The following is a 23,930-nucleotide window of genomic DNA, read 5'->3' on the forward strand; positions in this document are numbered from 1 at the left end:
ATTTGTGGCTGTGGGTCCTCCACAAAAGGTGCATGGCCTTAAAGTCGGTTTACAATTGATTTCAGGAGCTACGTGTTTTAGACTCAGGCACATCCTCTCCGCATCACGCTGAGACAGAAATTGTGATAATCTATAGGTCACACTTTTTCTATGACACAGAACAATGAATCTCAAATATGATATAACACACAAACCGTCCACATATAATTTACCCTATTTCTAACAACTTCTGTTTTGATTCAACATGACAGAGAACCAATGAGAAACAGATGTAGTAAAATTGAAACAACCACAGCATCAGAAATCATGAACTATGAATGAAAGCACTACAGATATGATACAAACAGAGTTCCTCTAAAAATCCTTTTATACTCCATGAAATATGTGTCTAATATAAAATTCCTTTTGGCTGAACTAGAATTAATTATATCTAGTGTTCTCTGAAATATCATCAATCTCTCTGCATGTGGTTATCAAATAATAACCCTTTATAACATCCAACAAGCACATATACTTCAGAACCATGAAGTATTACACCAACTACGAAAGCTATCAACAGAAATAGAGAGTGGAAGAAAAAGAAACACTTAAAGCTGGAAAAAATATTCACATCTCACAGAGCAATAACAGTTTTTTACTTAAGTTTCTAGGTGACAGTTTTAATCTGACTAGTAAACCAAGAGGAAGGTGGGCTGAAGAATAGTTTGCTAAAAACTGACTGGTCCAAGAAGAATACGTACCAGCAGTCTCTGAATGATGCCATTATGGTAGACCATTTGGTGGGATACATAGCTGGATGAATAGTAGTTTGTGAAGAATTTGCTTAGTGTGTCGCTGTAAGATTGCTCAGGAGACCATGGAATAGCACGGATAAGAACAGTAAATTGACTTGGCTTTGAGGCACTTCCAGTAATATGTCCAAGCCTCATTTTTGCTATGGTCCTATACTCCTACAGTATAAAAAAAAAATGTCAAAAGATTGGGGAAAAAAAACTAAAAAGAAGATAAATTGAAGAACCAAGAGTAAGTATTCTGTATGCATGAGATAAACTAAGGTACGAGGTCCTCACAAAGTAAAGAAGAAGACAGGCTGCTGAGGTTATAATGTACAGTGCAAGACAATGAACCCACAGCCTGAGATCAATAGATGTTACAAGAAAAAAATCAGCACTTTTAAGCTCTCTGTATAACATAATGTTGAACTATCTTTAAAAGAGACATACAGGTAGAAATAAAAGCAATATCACATTTACCATTTTGAGCCTTCTTTAAGATTTTCAATTGTGAACACTTCAGATGACTCCAAATGGATTTCCTTATGCACCATCGGTTGCCCATAATAATTAACAGGCAACACAAAGGCAATGCAAACAACAGCAACTATAAAGAAAGTACGAATGCTGCAAAAAAATAAAATAAAAAACACAGAGGAAAGCCAATTGTGAGGGTTATGAAACGTAACATAAGTAAATGTAGAATAAATCAAGAAACAGAAAAAGAAAAAAAAAAGCAATAAGTAACCTGAAAAGGACCATCCTGAGGAAGACCACAGCATCGAGACCAGCAGCAGCTAATAACTCATCTTCACTAGTTTCCCATGCTTTAACCAACCAACTAGGAGAAGGCACAAACCTCTCATACCAAAAAGGATCATAACGTCTAGCACCTCCACAAACAAGCCTTCGGCCAAAATAGACACAGTAATTGGATGGCTGTTTCCTAAGTATGGAATAAAGTGACAGAAGCACTATGCATATCGAAATATTAATCCCAGCAGATGTAAGAAGAGCTGATATCTCCATCTCACTCTCAGTTCAACCCCGTCCTTACTAAAAATTCCAGGCAGGGAAGAACTTCATAAGCATATTAACTTTTGATCCAAAACAGAGAGATAGCCAATCAAACAATATAGTAGGCTCTTAGATCCGCAGAAGAACTGTAAGAACACACAAAATAAGAAAATAAGAAGCTTAGAGATCATAAGATCGAGGAATATAAACAAAATTCTGCAATCCCGATGCCCAAAGAATCCAAACTGAAGCATATTAAGCAGATGGCAATGACAATGACAATAAACAAAATCTTGCAGTAAAACAAATTGGCCAAACATCTCATTACCAAATTTCAAACAACCTAACATTCAATCTAAGTGCGTACTCTAAACGACTAATCCCATAATCGTATCGTTAATATACATACCATGTCAGATATAATTAACTAGTAAGAACATGATTTATACAACAACCTCTAATTTCTTCATTGCATTAAAGAAACAGAAACAAGAACAAAATCATAAACAGTATCTTAAACTTGCAGAGGAAGATAAGTTGGTAACACACAACATAATAATAACGCACTTAGATTCAATCTCAAGTTATCAATTTCTCTATTCCCAAAACAACACAGTCGGATCAAAATTACGATTCGCAAAACACAATGGCCTAAGAACAACAAAAGTAGTATACGAAAACACGGATACCTAGAACAAACCGTGAATTCGAAAAATTCAACATTCCACTCAAATCCAGTGAAACAAAACCACGATTTCGATTCCCAGAAAGAACAACAATACATCAATCCCATAACATAACAAAACAAACGAAATCACAACCAATTTCGTCAAATTACAGGAACAATACGAAGTTAAAACAACAGAAATCGAAGAGATTACGAAAGAAAAATAAAAAAATCGACATAACTTACAGAGAGAAAGACGAAAAACTTTGGTTTGACTTAAAAGAGAGAATTCGAATTGGGGAACAGAACCAGAGAAGATTCAGAAACCCTAAGAAATCGCAGAGAAGAAGAAGAGAAAAAAACAAAAATAAATAAAATAAAAAAAATGAGAGACACCCCAATTGCTTTGCAATTCCAATTCCGAAGAGTTCGCAGTTCGCACATTTACAGTTCATTCAATGAAACCATGCTTAATAATTATAAAATTTAATACAAGCCCCCAAAATTAAAAATATTATTAGGTACGAAACGCCACGTGTCTGGAATTTAATGGCTAATACTCAAAGATCTGCTACTATGTGAGAGCGACGTACTCTATGGGCGAGTTTATTATGACCGTTGGATTTAAGGGTTATGGGTAAGATAGTGACACGTGTGGGTGACGCGTTTTTGTCAACATTCGCTCAAGTGTGGTAGTTAAAACTGTGTTGACTGTGGAAATAAAAGAAAAATGAAAGGTGAAGAAGGAAAAGAATAAATGGATTTTGGATTCATGTGTTTCTTGGTGTGAGTGTGAGGTATGCATGAGTATGACTGTATGGCATAAAAAGTTATGTTTTTATAATTTAATGCTAAAATAGAATAGCTTTTTTTTATATTATGAAAGTAATACTAATACATACAAGTAGATTAGGGGTATCAAAAAGTATGTTACAAAAGGAATAAAATAGGTCTACCCAGTATTTAAAAGAAGGAAAATAGATCTATACATCTACCCATTATTAGTCCATAAATTATACTTTTTGATTTATTTAATTTAATTTTTGTTGAAAATGTATAATTAGAGGACAAATTTTTCGGCCTTTTAATACGTTTGGACATGATTATAATTAGATGGATCTAAATTTTTCCTATTTGGGATAAGTAAATCAAATAAATTATTTCTCCAAAAATATCCCCATTTTGTGATAAGCGTTGTGCTTTTTGCCTATGCACTTTAATGTTTAGGAAGAAAATAAAATTAGGTCTATTTTCTTTAATTAAATTATTTTATTATGAATTAGTTTTTATAAATAATAATAATTTGTGAAGTGACCTTAGTGCAGTGGCCAAAGGTAAGTCCTTAATGCACAAGGCACCATCACACCAGGGATCGAGTCTCGCTCCCTACAAATGTAGGGATTAGGCTAATGGGCCGGCCTGTTGTGGCCCAATGGTTGACAAAAAAAAAAAAATAATAATAATAATTTATCGGTGATTAATTTTGAATTAAAAAATGTAAACACAATAGAAAAAAAAATACAATTCAAGGGCTATAAAGTTCAAATCACTATAATGGTAAACGTTTTAACAAATGGATCAAACTTTAAGGCAAATAACATGTATGACACACACAACTTTTAGAAGGGGGTATTCAAATGGGATTTTGGAGAGTTTTATGGGATTTAAAAAAATTTAGATTTTGATAGTTTTTAGGATAATTTGGTGGATTTGTTAGTAAAAATATTTTGTGATTTGATGAGATTTTAAAAGAATATATTAGGTGATTTTAAGAGATTTTAAAACCAAAATAGAAAATATCGCTTCTGCCTTCTTCCTCTTTTTTCGATTATAATTGCGGATTCGTAAGAAATTGAGATGGTGATGACATTACCACAAATGATGTTGCAGAGAGAATCAAGTCCATCTTTTATTTTGGTGAGAGGATTGTCACTACAGAATGCAAGCTTGTGAATTAAAATATACAAAACTCCCATCAGATTTGCAAAGGAGTTGTCTCTGAATGAGAGTATTTTCAAAGTATTGTCTTTGTAGTCTATGTTTCAAAAACCCTCCATTTCAAAAACCAAGAATCAACAAGATATCCCTTAACCCTTAAGAACAACAAAGGTCCATAAATAGAACTTCTACTGTCAAAAATCTTGAGAGTTCTGTTAAGTTTTAATAACGATAACCTTTCAAGAACTCAACACAAATTAGCTCAACCAAAACACACAATCTCAGAATCAAAGAAGAGTCAAACCGAAATAAGAAAGCAAGAACACAAGGAATTGTTTACCCAGTTCGATTCACCGATGTGATGAATCTACGTCTGGAGCTGGATTCAACCCAGCAATTCACTATAATGATTCAAGTGTTTCTCTCAAGCTCAAGAACAGAACTTCAGAGAGATTACAAGATAGAGATGAATAGAGATACAATAGGAAAGAATAAGCAGGTGTATATATATCAACACAAAAGAATAAATCCTAATCCTTCTGCAATTTTGATTTCTTCGAAACCAAATCCTTTTCCTTCTTGGACTTCCAAAACCGATGCCAAAGAATAATGAACCATCATTAAACCAGCTAACCAAGTCAACATCAAGCTAACCGGTTGAATTGGATCACACCATAAAAAGTTCACTAGTGAAGAAAGGTAAAAGACTANAACAAAGGTCCATAAATAGAACTTCTACTGTCAAAAATCTTGAGAGTTCTGTTAAGTTTTAATAACGATAACCTTTCAAGAACTCAACACAAATTAGCTCAACCAAAACACACAATCTCAGAATCAAAGAAGAGTCAAACCGAAATAAGAAAGCAAGAACACAAGGAATTGTTTACCCAGTTCGATTCACCGATGTGATGAATCTACGTCTGGAGCTGGATTCAACCCAGCAATTCACTATAATGATTCAAGTGTTTCTCTCAAGCTCAAGAACAGAACTTCAGAGAGATTACAAGATAGAGATGAATAGAGATACAATAGGAAAGAATAAGCAGGTGTATATATATCAACACAAAAGAATAAATCCTAATCCTTCTGCAATTTTGATTTCTTCGAAACCAAATCCTTTTCCTTCTTGGACTTCCAAAACCGATGCCAAAGAATAATGAACCATCATTAAACCAGCTAACCAAGTCAACATCAAGCTAACCGGTTGAATTGGATCACACCATAAAAAGTTCACTAGTGAAGAAAGGTAAAAGACTAGTCAAAAGCAGCCAATAAACCTCCCAAATCTGCAATTGCCAAAAATCCCAATTTCTCTCATTTAAACAAGCAGAGACTGGACTTGAATCACTTGAAAAAAATAAAAAAAGTCACACTTTCAACCACAATCTCCTAGGCTAAACCCAGATTAAATGGAAAGGACTGAGCTTTAACAAGTGAGGGTTATGAGGTTTATAATAAATAATCCAGAGGAAACAGATAGTTAGAAAAGGGAATTGAAAGAACCTGGTGTAGAAATTGGTGGAGAGATTGATGAAGGTCTAAAGACCGAGCTTTTCGAACAGATTGGATTTATCGATAGCGAAGGCCTCAGCCTGATCGACACCGCTCAATATCGATGCCTTCTCCTGCAGCGATTGCATCTCTCTCTCTATCTCTGGTTCGGAGTGGTGAGAAGAAAAACTGTGGGTGACACGATTGAATTTTTATAAAAAAAAAAAGAATGGGGCTTGTTTTTTAAAAAATGTTGTCTCTGTAGAAAAATCATTGAGCTCACTTGCAGAGATGTATTTGCAGAGGATCTGAAGAAACGTACGTAGCATCACATTCACTACATAATATGTTTTTCTTTGGATATCATTTGTGAAAACTTCATCAACATCCACTACAAAATATGTTTTTCTTTGGATATCAAGTCACTTTTCTCATTGAAACCCTTGTTTTTATTTCAAGAGGGATGAACTCAGAAAATTCTGACGACATTTAACAAATCTTTCAAAATAACACCTCCTAAGGTGTGATTTTTTCTATTGGATTTCTCATGTAAAAATGTATCCAAAGTCTCCTAAAATCTGTGTTTTGATTTTCTATTAAAAAGGTTATAATTTGAATAAAAATTGCTTTTATATGATTTTGACAAATGATTAATTGAATAACAAGATATTGTGAGTGATTTTAAGAAATTCCAAATTGAATAACATTGGATTTGGGAAGTGATTTTAAAATCATAAGTTGAATAATAGATAATTTTAATAAAAAACCAAAATCCTCCAGAATTCTCATTTGAATACCCCTCCTAATCAACCAAACAACCTAAAAAACCTTTGTGACTAAAACCCAACCGGTTTCAGTGAGATAACCAACCCTCTTCCTCCATTTAATTTCCAATACCGGTATAGTCTTAAACCAAATTTGGAAACATTGGGCCGACTCTGTACCATTGTGCATGGTTTTTGTTGGTTCATAAACATATGGTACGGTCTCAACCAGTGCATTGCTCTGTCTGCTGTCATGTATTCATGTAAGTGGTCCATAATAATGGAGATGTCGTTATGGCCCCAACATAACTGTAGCTCGAGCAAAATGCGGTAGTCCAAGCCTCCTAAATCGGAAAATATACGTAACGGATGGTTTTAATGACTTAATTAGGAGACTAGGCACTTTTTCACAAAATAATTTGACAAATAGGTACTTTAAAAAAGATACTGGTAAAATAGACACTTTTCACTCTCTTCTCTAATATATATCTCTATTAGAGTGACATTCAGTTATAGACTATTTTATCCTTTTTTGTTGGTTTGTGTATGCAAAAAAAAAAAAAATAGTAATTGGGCCTAAAATATATTCAATAACAAATGTATATTTATAATTTTTTATGAGTTATTTATTTTATATTTAAGCTATAGTTTTAAGAAAGGGGTAGAGTTTAGATTTTATAGTTTAGAGTTTAATTTTGAAAGTTTAATTTTAAATCATAATGATATTTTGAAACTTTAGATATATATATATATATATCTTTAAAGTTTGAGTTTTCTATTTTACATTTAAAGTATTATTTTGAGAGAGAGGTATGATTTGAAATTTATAATTTAAAGTTTAATTTTAAATCATGATGCTATTTTTGAAAATTTAAAGATTATGTTAAATTTGGAAACAATATTTTTTTTAGGTTTGGGTTCTTTACTTTACATTTAAGGTGTAGTGTTGAGAAGAGTAGGTTTAAAATTTATAGTTTAAGGTTTAATTTTAAATCATGATGTTATATTTGAAACTTTAGAGATGATATGTTCCATTTTAAAACCAATTTTTTTTAGATAGATTATGAGATTGTAGAGTTACTAGCCTGTACACCACCAATCAAAATCATAATACAACACCCCATATGATACACCAAATCTCGATGGTACACCTGACATAAATGGTACACCCAACCCATATGGTACACCAGAAACAAATAATATACTAAATTCAGATGGTACACTGACGCAAATGGTACACTAGACCCAGATGGTACACCAAGCTCAGATGGTACACCAGACGTTGATGGTACACCACTCAAACCGTACATCAGACCCAGATGGTACACTAGACCCAGATGGTACATCAAACGCAATTGGTACACTAGACCCAGATGGTACACCAAACTCAGATGGTACACCAGACGCGGATGGTACACCATCCAAACGGTACACCAGACCCAAATTGTACACCAAATGCAGATAGTGCACTAAACCCAAATGGTACACTAGACCCAGATGGTACATCAAACGCAATTGGTACACTAGACCCAGATGGTACATCAAACGCAATTGGTACACTAGACCCAGATGGTACATCAAACGCAATTGGTACACTAGACCCAGATGGTACATCAAACGCAATTGGTACACTAGACCCAGATGGTACATCAAACGCAATTGGTACACTAGACCCAGATGGTACACCAAACTCAGATGGTACACCAGACGCGGATGGTACACCATCCAAACGGTACACCAGACCCAAATTGTACACCAAATGCAGATAGTGCACTAAACCCAAATGGTACACTAGACATAAATGGTACACCACCTAAACGTTACACCATACGCATATGGTACACTACCTAGATGATACAACAAATTCAGATGGGCCAAATATACACAAATCATAATTTTAGTGGACTGCTATTAATTAATTCATGTCTAACTAGAAAAAAATTGTGGATTCACCCATAAAACCCTCTTTTAAAATATGTGGATATATTGGTCTTTTTATTTAATTTTTGTCTTATACTCTATCTCACAACCTCTTTATCTCACAAGTCATAAAAAATGTCTATTCTCTAAATTTTGTTTTAAAAGCGTATATTTCTCAAGTATTTTTTCAAAAAGTGTCTAGTTGACAAATGGACTCTATGATAATTTGGTACGGGCGTAGTGCGAAAAAATCTACTGCTTTTGAACATAGGACTTTCCACTATTAACCCCTAAACCCGTGCTAATGATGCTTAATTATACCAGATGATTTGATCGGTCGGTTAAATAGAAAATTCAAGAGTATGTATGCTCTGTTTTAGAACCCCTTCAATGCAATTAGAGAGTTAGGTTTTGGGCCAAGATTCAAATATAGGGTTTTATAAAACCTAAAAAAAATTATATAGGTTTTTACTTTTATAATCTTTACAAAAATCCTCTTCTCAAACACAAGCGGCAGACATTGACGTTTCCGACTTACAAGTTTGTTCTTCTTCTCCACGAAATTGACATATTTTTCTGTTTTTTCATATATCTCTTTGTTAATCAAGTATACGTGATAATGTCACATGACTTTTAAATTTTTTTTTTTAAACCTTTAACAGGGTATGGTAACGAAACCAGATGAAAAACCTATGAAGAACCATCACAGGAAAAAAAAAGAAGCGGAATAGCCCATCGTTTTTGTCACTTCCTGATGAAATCATCTTGAACTGTTTAGCCCGCATATCAAGATCATACAACCCAAAACTCGCCCTAGTCTGTAAGACCTTTCGCTCTCTCATTGTGTCCCATGATCTCAGTGTGACGCGACGTCACCTTAAAACCGGAGAAAGGTTTTTCCATGTTTGCTTACAGAAGTTTCCCAATGATCCTTGTCCTTCTTGGTTCACCCTCTGGATGAAACATGGTGAAATCCTAACCAACCAACTCGGGAAGAACAAGACTTCTACCCGAAATATCCAATTGGTACAAACACCTTCTTCCTACTTTTATTTTGTACCTATGTGCTTCGTTTCAGTTGGTTCAGAAATGTACGGACTTAGCCAATCTAATACTCCATCCTCCACCTTATGGATCCTTAATAAGAAGCTTTACGTATGGCAAAAAGCCTCCAGCATGACTGTAGCTCGAAAGAATCCCCTTGCATGTGCCCTCAATGGAAAATTATATGTAATGGGAGGGTGCGCCGCTGATGAATCTAAAAAGTGGGGTAACGTTTTCGACCCAAAGACTCAAAGTTGGGAACCTTTACATGACCCTAGCCCCGAGCTACGCTTTTCTTCAATTAGAAAAATAAAAGCGATCCAAGGAAAGCTTTACGTTAGAAGCAATGAGAAGAAAGACTCGGTTTATGATCCAAAAACAGGTGAATGGAAGGGTACCCCAAAATCACTCTTTGAGGAGTGTGCGATAGATAATGTACGGTATCGTTGTGCTCGAAACCTGTGCTGCTCGTGGTATGACACAAATCGAAAAGAATGGAGAGAGGTCAAAGGGTTAGCAATGTTGATTAATTATGGTATATTTACTGGTCTGACTGAAATAGCCGACTACGGTGGAAAACTCTTAATTTTATGGGACGAGATTTTGTTTGGTCAGCCTGGATACAAGCATATTTGGTGTGCGATGGTTGCGCTGGAAAGACGACGACGACGACGTCGTGTAGGAACTATAATTGACGAGGTTTGGGGAAACATTGAGTGGGCTGATATAGTGCATACCGTTCCCAGCTCATACGTTTTCGTGCGTAGTCTACTAAGTGTGGTTTGATCAAATATATATAATCATGTTTTTTTTTTACTAATATTACTAATAACTTTCTTTAAAATAATTATTTTAGTGCATTATATTATTATTAGATGATTGATTATTCATTTGTTTAGCTGTGGATGATTTCATTTCATACTTTCATAAAACTTTGTGTTTGCTTTTATTGAGTTAATGACATTGTTTTGCCAGTTTTTGCCAGATTTAATCGCATTCACATTATCACAGGGCATGTTCGTTATAATTAGCCTACATTCTTTTTTAATTATTTTACTTTTGGTTATGTTGTCAATGTATATTTTATCAAAAAAGTAGTGTTGCTTTACAGATACAAGTTTGCATATGATCATAAGCCTGAGAGCAAGAGCAAAAGAAAGAAGCATATTTTTAGTAACCCAACTTTAACATGTCCTTTGTACTTTGTACCATTGCACATCGTTTCGGTTGCTTCAGAAATGTACGGATTCAGCCGATCTAGACTTCTAGTGCTCCGTCCTCCAACATGTGGGTACGTAATAAAGAGACTGGGTTATGGGGTAAAGCCCCCAAACATGAGTGTAGCTCGAGAGAACGTTATGGCAGACGTCCTAAATGGGAAACTATACGTAATGGAAGATTACGCGAACTACGGTGAGGTTTTAGACCCAAAGATTCAAACTTGGGAACATTTACCTAACCTTGGCGTCAAGGACAGCTTTTCTTCAATTAGTCAAATACAGGTGAACGAAGGAAAGCTTTACGTTAGAAGCAATGAGGAGAGGGCTTCTGTTTATGATCCAAAAGAAGGTATATGGGATGTTGAAGAAGACTTTTTAGCGCAATGTATGGTATTGTTGTGATCAAAACAGGTGCTGGTGGTATGATGTAAATTACGACAAATGTAGAGGGGTTAGAGGTTTAGCTACGTTAAATTGGTATCATCGTAGTGGTACGATTGAAATAGCTGATTACAATGAGAAACTCTTAATCTTATGGGATGAGTTTGTGCGACATGGTACTTGTGATTAATACAAGAATACACTACAAAAAAAACAGTCAAATAGCGACTCCACTATTAGTCACTATTTAGTTGTTAAACGGTGTGTTACGATTAAATAGCGACTAAAACTAGTAGTCGTAAATCGAGAGTCACTAAAATAAATAGTCGTAAAATTAGTTGCCAAATAGCGACTACATTACAACTTATACGCATAGTCGTAAAAATAGTCGTAGCTTACTCGCTTAAATTTAATGATTAATTAACGATTAATAATCATGAATAGAAGTATGTGTATATTAGGGACTTTTTCGCGACTAACCTAGGAAAGAAAATTAAAAAAAAAACAAATTAATTTTATTATATAAATCAAGAAAATAAATAAAATTATTTTATTTTTATTTCTGAAATTTATTACAAAAGCAAAATAACAAAAAATCTCTTTAAAAATAATAAAAATCTCTTTTCACTCTCGAAACAAAATTAGGTTTAGCCGTCTCTGTTAAAACACCCCCACCGCATTCTTTGATCTGGCCATGCCGACAGCCAGACTTAATGGTCGGAGTCGTGAGAGGTCCGTCTATGGTTCTTCTCTGTTGTTACTATCTTCATTTAGGTTGGGCTTGGTCTTTTGGCGAAGAAGAAATCGAAGAAGTGGTGACTTTCAGGACGGCGTCTCTCCACGGAGTAGTGGTGGTGGTCTTGTCGATATTAGTCCTCGTCGTTAAAACTAATATTTCAGATCTGCAACAAAACCCATATAATTATCAGATTTCCCTAGATATATCTCCATATTTAAATTCATGTAACTAACCTTCTAGAACTCTTCCAGAACTTGAATAACTCTTGGTTAATCTTCTGGGTTTTTCGATTTCACTTCAACTTGACGAAGAGAAGAAGGCTAGGAAAGAAAAGAAGGTATGAAAGGAAAGTGACAATAAGGAGATGGGGAAAAAATGAGAAGGAAAAGGATGAGAGGATTTCTGTCTGTTGGATTGACACTATCAACGGTAGATAGTAAACCAAAAGGCAAATCCTTGTCATTTAAGATCAGCCAATGAGAAGCTTTCTCTTATTTTTTTTTATTTTTTTTGGGGGTAAATTTTGGTGATTTTTTACGTTATAATTTTCACGCAGGGGAGTTTAAGCTTTATAAAGTATTAATATTACACCCAGTCCGGATTACACCTGGTGGTAAATTTATGCATTGGACTGTAAAATTCTTTTAAGAACCATAAATTATTGTTTATTCACAAAAGTTTGAGATGATCAAAAGTTTATTTAATTATGATTATATAAATTTTTTAAATTAATAGACTAGAAAATCAAACTTCATATTTGAAAGTTTATTAAGCCTAAAATAAATGGAGAACTGGATTAAATATATATGACATAATTACTTGTTGCCAATTTTTAGTGAAGAAGAAGACTTTTAACAACAACAAAAACATAACTGAAAAAAAAACATGTATCTATTTCCAAATTCAACAAATTTGGTGGCCTCTTGTATATATGTCCCATGTGTAAAAGGTGAAGACTTACTCGAATTGCTTCACTAAGTCTCTTGTAATTTTTAAATAACACATGCTCCTTCCAAGATTCCATTAGTTTCTTCTAATGTTTTCGCATTAAAGATCAGATTTGAAATACTTTAGATTGATAGATCTGAAAATTATAGATTTCTTATAAGTGTGTGATAAGTGATAACAGTTTAAAAAAAAAAAGAAAAAAAAAAGGTTTAGAGATTGTTGGCTTAGAGATTTAAAATTATAAGTAAATATGTTTAAAAAAATTGTAAAGTAATATATACATGATTTTAAATATTGGTTTTATGTAGATATGTATCTATATGTATATTATATTATATTTATGTTTTGGTTTATGGTTTATGAATTAATTTCTAAGATTAAAATAGTTTAAAGTTCAAGATTTAGAGTTTATGGGGTTAATTTTTTTTTGAAAAAGTATCAAATCTTATTTTTGTGATACTAATTAGCAACTGATATTCGACTATTTTGCGACTAATTTTTTCCACATTAAATCTTAGCTTTATGGTACCAAATATCGACTAATATGCGACTCGCATAGTTAGCTATATTAGTCTTTAAATTAGCGATTATTTTACGACTATGTTGCGACTAAAGTTTTGTGTATGTAAAATAGTCATAAATTAGTCGTTAATTTGGCGACTAATATGCGATTATTATATCTGGTCGCAAAAGAGCGACTATTTTACAACTATTTTTTTTGTTGTCGTAAAAGAGTCATATGATAGTCGCTTATTAGTCGCACAATTTGGTGACTACATATATAGTCGCCAAATGTAGTTGGAAAAATCATGTTTTCTTGTAGTGATATTTGGTGTGCCGTGGTTGCACTTGAAAGACGCAATGGTATAGATGAAATTTGGGGAAACATTGCATAGTATACTAAATAAGGTTTGATTAATTAAATCTAATCATGTTTTCTTTTTGACCATGATATATAGTGAATAAATAATGAATGAATACATAGAGAGACATGAATGACATGGAAAGATAAAAGACAATGAGACACAAAGATATACAAATATGTTTGACTTAAATGATTAACATCAATATAATTTCTTTAAATATTTGTCGAGTAGACTGTCAACGATCACTTGATAAGCTCTTTCAGTCGGGTGATAGGTATCCCAGAATATATAGGCTGAAGAATTTGTACATGTGAATGGGTTAAATGCGTTACACAAATAGGATATTGCAAGAGTTCCTTTACCGCAGCATCCTCTATCAGCTACCTCAAAACCTGAAACGAAATGAGATCATTTGAATATAATATACTTAGAAGTAGATGATAAATTTGAAAAAAGAAACAAATACATAGATAAATCTGTTAGATGGAACTTACCGTATTTTTTAGGGTACTGGATCATGTCATAGAGAGTTTCATACACATCAATGTAAAGGATAACACCATCCAACTCTTTATCTAAAGAATCAAGTGCTGGCGAAAGTCTTGAATTGAATTGTTTTGCCATGTTGTTTAAAAGATGATTACATCCTCTTGTTAATAAACCCCCAAATACAGTTCTTTGAAGTGGAACACAACCAACAGGCACTGCACTAAACACTCCGATTCTTCGAGCTCCAAGCTTATATAATTCCTAAACATTAATTATATAGAGATACGTTACTTTTTTGGATGCAAGTATATCGTTGATTATTTTATATATAACTATAGTTAAAGTACTTACCCTCACGAATTGGACAGCAGTGTCAGCCAAAAAATTGGGATACGAGGTACGATCATATGTAAGAGCTCGAGCTAAATAGGTGTGAGCAAGGTCATTGCTACTAGACACCACGACGAAGAAACTGTTTTCCAAAATATCTTTGGCTTTTTCTTCTCCAAAATGTTTCTTGATCTTCGATATATATTCTTTGAAATATATGAGTTGATCCCACACCGATATCACTGACTACAAAAATGAAACATAAAATTTATTTAAAAAAGGAATCGTCACCCACAAGAAAAACTAACGATCATGATGAGAGAACATTAGTTTACCATCATTTGAGCTGTTAATGGATCATAACCAGTTCCTCCAGATGCAAATGTTACACCTTTAAGAAGATCTTCAGGCTTCAAATCAGGATTCATATATGCTGGTAATGTCTTAGCCAATCCCAACTTTTCAGCTGAGAAATAATTTATAACATGCATATAAATAGCTATAATTTACAAATTAGAAAAAAAATTAAAGAATAGTTCAAATGGGTTACCAATAAGATCAGAAGGAACTCTTCCATCAGAAAACCTTCCGGTGGCGGAGCCTCCAGGGAAGTCTTTGCCATATGGAGGGAAGTTACACTTTAGAAGAGTTGGAAGATTATTGTTATTTCCTGTGTCCATTATTGAATCTCCGAACACTATTAGTGCTGGGATTGTTGCGTTTTTCCCTTGCTTGGCTGCATTGGCTTCGATGGCGATCAATACCAAAGCGATCAATAACACTTGAAACTTCATTCTCTCTTGTTTGATTAGTTTACTTTTCTGCTTAGAGATTTTTGTTTGTGTTTTACAAATTCAAAGACATGTGTGCATGCTTATATATCTTGTGTTCTGTTTGTTGGATTTCTAAATTATGTCCTATTGAACTGTAGTTGTTAGGTTCTATGATATCTCTAATTAGTTATTACGTTTTGACATTAGTTGGAACGACAACGAAATTCAATTGTTATTTCTTACAATAAAATGGTAACTAAATTGGTTTATAACTTGAATATACTTTTTTTTTTTTTGAACAAAAAACTTGAATATACTATGTTTGGAATTTACACCAATTTCATAAATATAACCATACATTGATTAAGAACCCAAAAAAGAAAAAAAAAAGCTGAACATGATATCTCAGCATATATATTTGAGATTAGAACAATTATTTCAAATTTCTTTTGTTAAGAAGATAAAATAAAATTCTGATGGTGAGACAATGAGACACATGCATTTTAGAGATATCATTTTATTAGTCAGAAAACTTCGGCTTTTGCATAGTTCTCTATGTATCTCCAAAATGTGCGTTACATACCAAAAATTTTCAAGATGTAAAGATTCGATAAAAGAATTTAAAAGACTCTTAGACCGTTGCTCAAAATAATGTATTTGAATTATTTTCTTTAAATTTTATTATATATTTAAATAATAAATGTGTAAAAAAAATTGATATACACTGCCATATGTCAGAGAAACGATTCTTAGGGCATCTCAAACACAAAAATGGCAGGAGGTTCTCAATAATAATAATACTTTAATTATACAGTTATATTTTTAATTTTTTAGTAAAGCTGAACCAATAAAACTTGTTTATGATATACAAATAGTAAGGAAAACGTTTCTACAACAAATAATTTCAGAAGCGATCCTCCTTTTAGTGACACTAATTTTTGAGCTTTGTAATTAAAAATTTGGCCCACAAAAAATATGAGCAACCCAATAAATATTCTCACGAGACTTGGTATTATGATGCTCAATGGAGAAACGTTTCTCACTTTTTTGTTTCCTTTATTAATATTTTTAATTTTTAGTTGAGAATATCTCTAGAAAAAACGACTAATGGTCATGCTCAAGATAAACATGGATTTAATAAAATAGTCAAAACAAACATTGAAACAATGGTTAAAAGTTAAAACCATGACTTCTGTTCACTAAAACAGAGAAACGAAAGACTTTCCAAAACCAAAATCTTACGAGAAGCCCACACTACAGCAAATAACTAAACATTTGAGTGCTAAACCCTCTTGGCAAAAATCACAGATTGGTTAAATTTTGGAAATATGGAGACTGTCAATTCTAGGTGCCGGTCGGAACTTCGTATAGACATTTTGAAATCTGTGTACGAACGTTTGAGTTTTGTCGGTTTCCTCCTCACGATTTTGGTATTTATGTTGGAAACAAACGATACATCTAAAACTCGAATCTACATGGCTTATTTCTGTTCCAGAGGATGACGTTTGTGTTTTGCCTTGACACGAGTGATCCTAATCTAGACGATAATATTATCTACAACCCAAACCCAAAGGTCAAGGCATATTTCTCTTGGCGATGAGGCTTTTGATTCTTGATTTGGGTATCACTGCGCCTACTAACCGACCCTCGGTATCGAATCAGACTCCATCTGTTTCACCCACCACGATCGTATCTGTCACCAGAAAAGTTCATCCCTAGATATCTGTGTTTAACCTTGCAACAAAGACCCTCAAACACTTCTACGGTTTCTCCAACTTTAAATAAAGCTCAAGGATGCTCGACGGTTTCTCCAATCTTGACTTGTTTCTTTCTACAAGAGATTTCCATATTCTGTTCTATTTCTAAAATTCGTTTGTTTTCATTTTTACATTTTCTCCTTTTCAACCCATAAAGAGGACTATATAATTTTAACTCATATCTCTTTCTCTGTATTCCCTCTAGAATTTAAAACATCAATGCCAAAGGTGTCTAATTAAAGAAACAACAAAACCATAAAGAACCAACATAAACGAAATGAGTGTGTGATATATTACAACGCAGTAATATATTACAGATGTCTTTGGGATTAAAATCAAATACCTAAACAAATATACAAGGCAACCATACCAAGCAACGCATTTACCAAAGAGTTAATGAAGAAAGAAGAGTAACCTAGAAAAAAGGAAACCATTTTGAAGAGTCCAAAGAATTTCACTAACCTTGTGAGCCTAACTGCATTTATCATCTGCAACTGTCATCTATATCTACCATTCTGCAATGGGTTTCCCATGTTACCTCCACTCATTCTCTGATGGGCTTGGCTAGCGACCCCGAGCTTCAAATCTCCAAACTGATGTATTAGCCCACCAGCTGCATCCCCTGTTACAGGCCATGGTACAGGATTGTACCCTGGAATTCTCGTACCCGAAAAATCAAACCCGTTCATGTAAGGGAGATAACCAAGAGTGTTGGTGGGAGGAGGAGGAGGAGGAGGAGGAGGAGGAGGGCAGTAAAAACCAGTGGGTTGCACAACCAGATTGTTCCAAGGAACATTAGGCACTTGAGCTGTGAATTGGTAACCATAAGGATACTGAGGGGCTTGGACACTCTGATGATAACCAAAGACGGGAGCATACTGTAAAACCATCCCATATCCGTTCTGTTCTGGGACATAAGGTGTTGGTTGAAAGCTGCTGTAGGTAGGAGGAACGTTAAGATTACCATTATTGCTCTGGATTCCTTCTTTAGGTATTGCACTTTTCACTTCCACACGCTTATCACTCAACTCATGGAAACTACTCTTCATAACAACCTCAACAGATTTCTCCGAATCATATGTAACAAACCCAAAACCCCTTGGCCTGTTTGTCACACCATCATGCATCACAACAACATCAGTCGTCCGACCAAACTTCTCAAAGTAGCTCCTGAACTCTTCTTCAGTCGTGCTAGACGACAAACCTCCAACAAATATCTTCTTCGTCCTATGCGTAGCAGTACCATTACTCGGCATCATACCATTACTCGGCATCTCATGCAAACCACCATTGTTCTGTTGATGTTGAACTTTGCCCTCTAATAGAGGAATGCTAAACCGATTCTGATATATAAACTCATGTCTCCGAATAGCCTTTCTCACATCAACCTGATGTTGTTAAAAGATACAAAAGACACACTTTATCAATCCCTCAAAAAAAACCAAACTTTACATATCTCATCAAAAAAACCCAAATTGATGAAACAACAAGTGTTATAGAGAAAAAAAAAAAACTTACGGATTTACCGAGAATGAAGTGAGTGTCTTTAAGAGCTTTAACAACATCATAATCCTTAGCAAAACGAACAAACCCAAACCCTCTGGATACTCCAGTGACTTTGTCTTTAGCTACAACAGCTTCCAACACAACTCCATATCTGCTAAAATGCTGCTTCAAAGCTTCTTCACTAGTCTCTTTCCCAATACCACCAACGAACAACTTAAACCGATCATAATCCAAATCCATACCCTGAAAAAACCAAAAGAACAAAAAAAACCCTAAAATTTGCAGGCTTTGTCTTAAACCCCCTTGAATTTCGGAATTAGACGAAACTATTGCCCTAATTTCGCAATTGCACAATCAAAACATTAGAATTAATCAAATCAAGAAACCCCCAAATCAAATCATGTACGGAAACCCTAATTTCGAAAAATTTGGGGATTCTAAATTAAGAAGTGATTATGGAGAAACAAGAGGAAGGAGACAAGAAAGCCCTAAATTTTAGGGGGGGGGGGAGAGGACTGTAGAAGGAAGAAACCCTAGAAAAGCCATGGAAGAAGAGAAGAGGAAAAGTTTACCAGATAGGAGAGAGAAACAGTGATTGATTTGACACGGCGCGAGAGAGAGAAGACGAAACGAAGAGAGTTAAAAGTTAAAAAAAAAAAACTCTTTTTTAGCTTCCCTCAGTTAGTTTAACCTTTTTTTTTTTTTTAACATTTATATGGACAACGTAGAATGGGCCTTAAGAAGGCTTTGTCAATTTAAGGCCCAAATATTTTATTATTGTTTGTTGGGATCCATTGTTTGTTCTCGTATGATTGTTTATTTGTTGGGAAGAGAGCTGAGAGGATATTTGGTTCAAAAAAAAAAAATAAAATAAGAGGAGAGGATATTTAAACTAAATTTAGCTCTTTGTACAAGAAAATATTTAAAATTTTGGTTTTAATATTTAAATTTTGTAAAGGTTAGCTTAAGTGGTATGACAAAATCTGGATGAGTAGATTTTGTATAGAGTATTTATGTTTAAAAGTTAGCATGAGGAAGTTAAACATTTAGAATATTTATGTTTAAGAGTTTTTAAGTGTTTTTTAAATTATAGATTTTAGATGAGAATTTGTTAGAAATACCATTTTTGAGATGCCTCTTTTCAAAAACACATTTTCTTTTTGAATATTTTCATTTTTGCCCTCTTTTACATAATTACAAGATGTTAAATTAATTTTTAGAATTTTTTTTTTAAGGTTTGGGTTCTCTATTTTACATTTAGGATATAGTTTTTAGGAGGTAGGATTTAGTATTTGGGGTTTAGGGTTTAAACTTTAGTCATTTTATATATTAAAATTTTGTATTTTTGAAAACTCATACCATGAAAGGGTATTTTTGAAAAATGACATAAAAATGATATCTTTGAAAATCCCCCATTTTAGATTTATAGAGTTTTAATTTTGAAAATAAATGAAAAAGAAGAAAACAAAAATCAAATCTTAAAACATTTTTAAAAACTCATCAAAGTTGATTTTTGGATTTTGTGAAAAGTTTGTATAAACTCTAAAAACTATAGATTCTCTATTATGGAAACTACATTTCTATAATCTTTGATTGGATAAGAAAATTGTTATTGCAAATTAAAAACAAAAAAAAACAAAAAACAATTCTAAAAAGTAGTACTATTTAAGGAGTTAAACTCGAGAACCTAAACTTAAGGTTGGATTCATTACATTCACATCTTGCATTCACACTTTCTTTATTTGATTCTCATTCAGGGATGAAGCTGTATTAGTCGTTGGTTTTATTTTGCTAATAACATATTTGAATTCCTAGTATTGTGACGGAACATTTTGTTTTATTAGAAGCCTTTATGCAAAGTTTGTAGACCCTAACATAGATGGTATATATAATTTTTTTCTTCTAAATAATAACATGTTTTTTAATTCTTAAAATAGATAGATAGATGATAATTTCTTTTAAGTTTTTTTTTCATTTATCGTATATTTTAAAATATAATTAGAAAAAAATTCAAACATTTATCTCTCCATATATGTATAATTCATTTTTTCTAGGAAAAAAAAATACTCACCTAAGATCTTTTATTTTTATCAAAAAAAAAAAAAACTCAAAACTATATAGGATGTTAAATATATATCAAAAGTAACATTAAAATTGTTTAAAAATTAGTAATATTGTATTAAAATTTGTTTTTATCATTAATTATTTTTACAACAGAGTATTTTTATAATCAAAATTAATAGTCATTTAACAAAAAAATACCGTGTGCTTGCATAGTACGAGATAGAACCTTCGATGTAATCAATGAATTATCTATTCTTGTGTATTATGCTTCTGAATTAATTAAAATTAAAGAAGTTATACAATATGTTTAAAGATTTCAAGAAAAAAGAACTAGAAATGGAAGAAATTTTTTATTGTCTTAAATACTTTATCAATTTAAATAGACATATTTCTTTTATAAAAGTAAATTATGTATTATAATTAACGTGTGGTTGAAAAAAAGTTACTTCAATTAAATAAATAACATGGTCTAAATAATAATATCAAGTTTGTTAAGGTAACATAGAAAATTAACACATTAATTTTAGGACCATCATCTAACCAAAATTTTCTTATTTTTAATTCAATTTGTAATTCTAAACCGAAGAATCCAACAAACCCGAAAGATCTCAATTGAAGTCGTAGATAAAACCACTATAATATATAACAGGCTCTACATTGATGGGTTACTTCAATGTTTAATTCCAAATATATGTTAGAATTGTTAAGTAGACATATTATTGCATCCAATAAAACAATTTTGTTGGAAACTTTAGTTAAATCCAAATATATTTATCATTTGATTAATTAACATAATACATAGATATAATATTAGTGACAAAATTTACCTCAATTGTTAATTATTCATAATTTAGCTTTAGTTAAAATACTAGAGTACTTTAATACTTAGTTTTAGTTTTGATCAAATCGTAGCTCTTACATAATTTCTGAATTTCAGATGTATAAATGATATTAATATATGTTTACGTACTATTTGATAATATGATAATATGTTTTTATATATTTTTGACCCATTTAGAAATAATATCCGATTATCTAACTATTTCAACATTTTCTAGTATTTTTGAAAAATCTTCGGAAATTTTTATACATGAGATAAAATGACAGATGCGATGGATGTGTGTGTACCTATAGACGCAGATAACGGACGATAGACTGGCAAAAGGGCCACTAGCCACTAAACCAATTTGCCATGTGAACATGAAATTTCACTTCGAAAGGGACCATTTGGTCCATTTCCATTATTACAATTTTATAAATTCAGTCATCAACAAACATATACATAAATACATTTTAATAGAGTGTCACATGCATACGTACATTCGTCGAAGGAAAAAAATATCTTTCAGCGAACTTTATAGTTTTTGGCGGACTATTTAATATCAAAAGTCTTAACGGATCAATGGCATTATATTTAGTTCAAGACTGGATAACTAAATAGTGATAGATAGTAAGTGGTTTCACTCTAACAAATATAGTTAATGCAAGAATCTAATAAATTGGCCACGGGTTCGAAATTTAACATGGTTTCCCCAGTCACCGAAGATTATTGTTTGAACCTAGAAAACTTTTAGGATCACTCCTGAATTTTAAAAAAAAAAAAAAAAAATAATAATCTAGCAAATTGGAGTAAGTATCATTCATCCTAATCTAAAATTAGTTTGACTACGTACTATAAGAAAAACTTATAAGAATAACGTGTTTGGAATTGGAATTAAGATGTGTGAGTTTCGGTTATCACATTGAGTCGTAGTAGATACAAGATAGCAGCAAACCTGAATATAAAGTGCATGTTCTTTGATTAAGAATGTGTGGTTCGATGCACTTACTTAACTAGCTATATACTAATGCTCCAAAGAAAGGCTGGTTAGATATCTTCTCGTTCCTCTAAGATAGAAATTGAATAAGAGATATAGAGATTGCATGATTATATAATAAACAATAGTATATAAGATTGTATGTAATAAAAACCCGAAACATACGATATTTATGACCTTTTCTCATTGACGTTTTATTTTCTAATACATTCTTTTTGGATAACGTACTTCGTATCAGTTAATTTCCTACGTACATTCCAATTTTATCAATACACCTGATTTCTCTTGGGATTTTGAAATTAAAGATGATAAACTTTTGCCCAAGAAAAAATATAATATACTAAACCAAGTCTTGTTATAGGTAAACAATTCTTTTTTTTTTTAAAGTATATAATCATGTATTTTCTTTAAAGGTGCTTAGAATAGTCAATACAAATCTTTTAGAACAAATTCTAAAGAAAAAAAAAATACTAGACCATATTAGTATAGTAATTGTATTAGTGTTATCGGTATGTCACTCTTCATTGAATAGCTACAAAAGTGTTGGCATTGCTAAAAGATTGGGAAATGGAAAAGAGAGTGTTCATAATTACGGTTGATAATGCTTCCTCAAATGACAACATGCAAGGAATTCTCAAGAGGCAGCTTAGGAAAAATTTGGTGTGTGGTGGAGAGTTCTTTCATGTGAGATGTGCTGCACACATCTTGAATCTGATTGTGCAAAACGGATTGGATGTGATTGATGGTGCTCTAGAGAAAATCAGAAATAGTGTTAAGTTTGTGAGGGTGAATGAGACTAGAAAACAATCCTTTCAAACATGTGTGGAAACAATGGGAACTGAAGCTAAGGGTGAACTACTTTCAGATGTTTCAATTAGGTGGAACTCAACGTTGTGTACATTTAAGAGCTTGGATGTTTTGAAATATTGGAAGGATAATGCAAACCGTTTTCAAGAACTGTCTTCTATGGCTTGTGACATCCTTAGCATCCCTATTACGACTGTAGCTTCAAAATCTTCGTTTAGCATTGGAAGTCGGGTGTTAAGCAAGTATCGGAGTTCACTCCTTCCTTCTAATGTCCAAACTTTAATCTGCGCAAGAAATTGGATTAAAGTTTTTGAAGAGATTGTTGATCCATTCGAAGAAGGCAAAGAAGGGGAAGGAGAAGGAGAAGGAGTTTGAAATATGTGTGTCATTGTGTTTAAAATATTCTAGATGTTCATGTTTGCTCTATTGCTTTTGGATGTTGATCATTGTGTTTGGATGTTGATCATTGTGTTTGGATCTTTTATGTTTTATGTGATTGGTAGCACAAAAGGATCACTTATGTTTTATGTTCTAAGCTAATTACACCATTTTTTCTTATCTTACAAAATTTGTTATATGTTGTCCAATGGACATCCATGGACAGCCCATAAAAATATGG

The 23,930-nt window shown here is 32.9% G+C and overlaps 4 protein-coding genes across 6 annotated transcripts in view; 1 reads left to right on the top strand and 3 right to left on the bottom strand.

Moving 5' to 3' along the window:
- The window catches only part of LOC104700829 (CSC1-like protein RXW8), a 7,626-nt gene extending 4,708 nt beyond the window's left edge, over positions 1–2,918 (bottom strand). Inside the window, exons 1-6 of the mRNA XM_019227593.1 lie at positions 2,704–2,918; positions 1,522–1,936; positions 1,254–1,400; positions 1,071–1,134; positions 741–950; positions 15–108 (exon numbers count right to left, since the gene is read on the bottom strand). Of these exons, the coding sequence (XP_019083138.1) occupies positions 15–108; positions 741–950; positions 1,071–1,134; positions 1,254–1,400; positions 1,522–1,802 (796 nt within the window). The 5' untranslated portion in view covers positions 1,803–1,936; positions 2,704–2,918. The remainder of the gene's footprint in view (positions 1–14; positions 109–740; positions 951–1,070; positions 1,135–1,253; positions 1,401–1,521; positions 1,937–2,703) is intronic.
- Positions 8,060–11,265, top strand: LOC104704100 (putative F-box/kelch-repeat protein At5g28160). The gene is made up of 6 exons (XM_010420236.1): positions 8,060–8,366; positions 9,280–9,996; positions 10,108–10,394; positions 10,590–10,630; positions 10,726–11,183; positions 11,246–11,265. The coding sequence occupies exons 1-6, from the start codon at positions 8,060–8,062 to the stop codon at positions 11,263–11,265; spliced, it is 1,830 nt and encodes a 609-aa protein (XP_010418538.1).
- LOC109124913 (GDSL esterase/lipase At1g58725-like) lies at positions 13,967–15,411 on the bottom strand. 3 transcript variants are annotated; one of them, XM_010416424.1, is made up of 6 exons: positions 15,138–15,381; positions 14,923–15,053; positions 14,609–14,833; positions 14,431–14,518; positions 14,263–14,343; positions 13,967–14,160 (listed from the first exon to the last, which is right to left on the bottom strand). In XM_010416424.1, the coding sequence occupies exons 1-6, from the start codon at positions 15,379–15,381 to the stop codon at positions 13,967–13,969; spliced, it is 963 nt and encodes a 320-aa protein (XP_010414726.1). The 3 variants fall into 3 exon arrangements, with proteins under 3 accessions (XP_010414726.1, XP_010414724.1, XP_010414725.1); XM_010416422.2 differs by having other exon boundaries at positions 14,263–14,518; positions 15,138–15,411; XM_010416423.1 differs by having other exon boundaries at positions 13,967–14,139; positions 14,263–14,518.
- Positions 17,386–19,288, bottom strand: LOC104700831 (RNA-binding protein 1-like). The gene is made up of 3 exons (XM_010416425.2): positions 19,196–19,288; positions 18,636–18,866; positions 17,386–18,505 (listed from the first exon to the last, which is right to left on the bottom strand). The coding sequence occupies exons 2-3, from the start codon at positions 18,861–18,863 to the stop codon at positions 17,615–17,617; spliced, it is 1,119 nt and encodes a 372-aa protein (XP_010414727.2). The 5' UTR covers positions 18,864–18,866; positions 19,196–19,288; the 3' UTR covers positions 17,386–17,614.

This window comes from Camelina sativa, chromosome 7 (assembly GCF_000633955.1).
Source record: "Camelina sativa cultivar DH55 chromosome 7, Cs, whole genome shotgun sequence".
Lineage (NCBI taxonomy): Eukaryota > Viridiplantae > Streptophyta > Magnoliopsida > Brassicales > Brassicaceae > Camelina > Camelina sativa.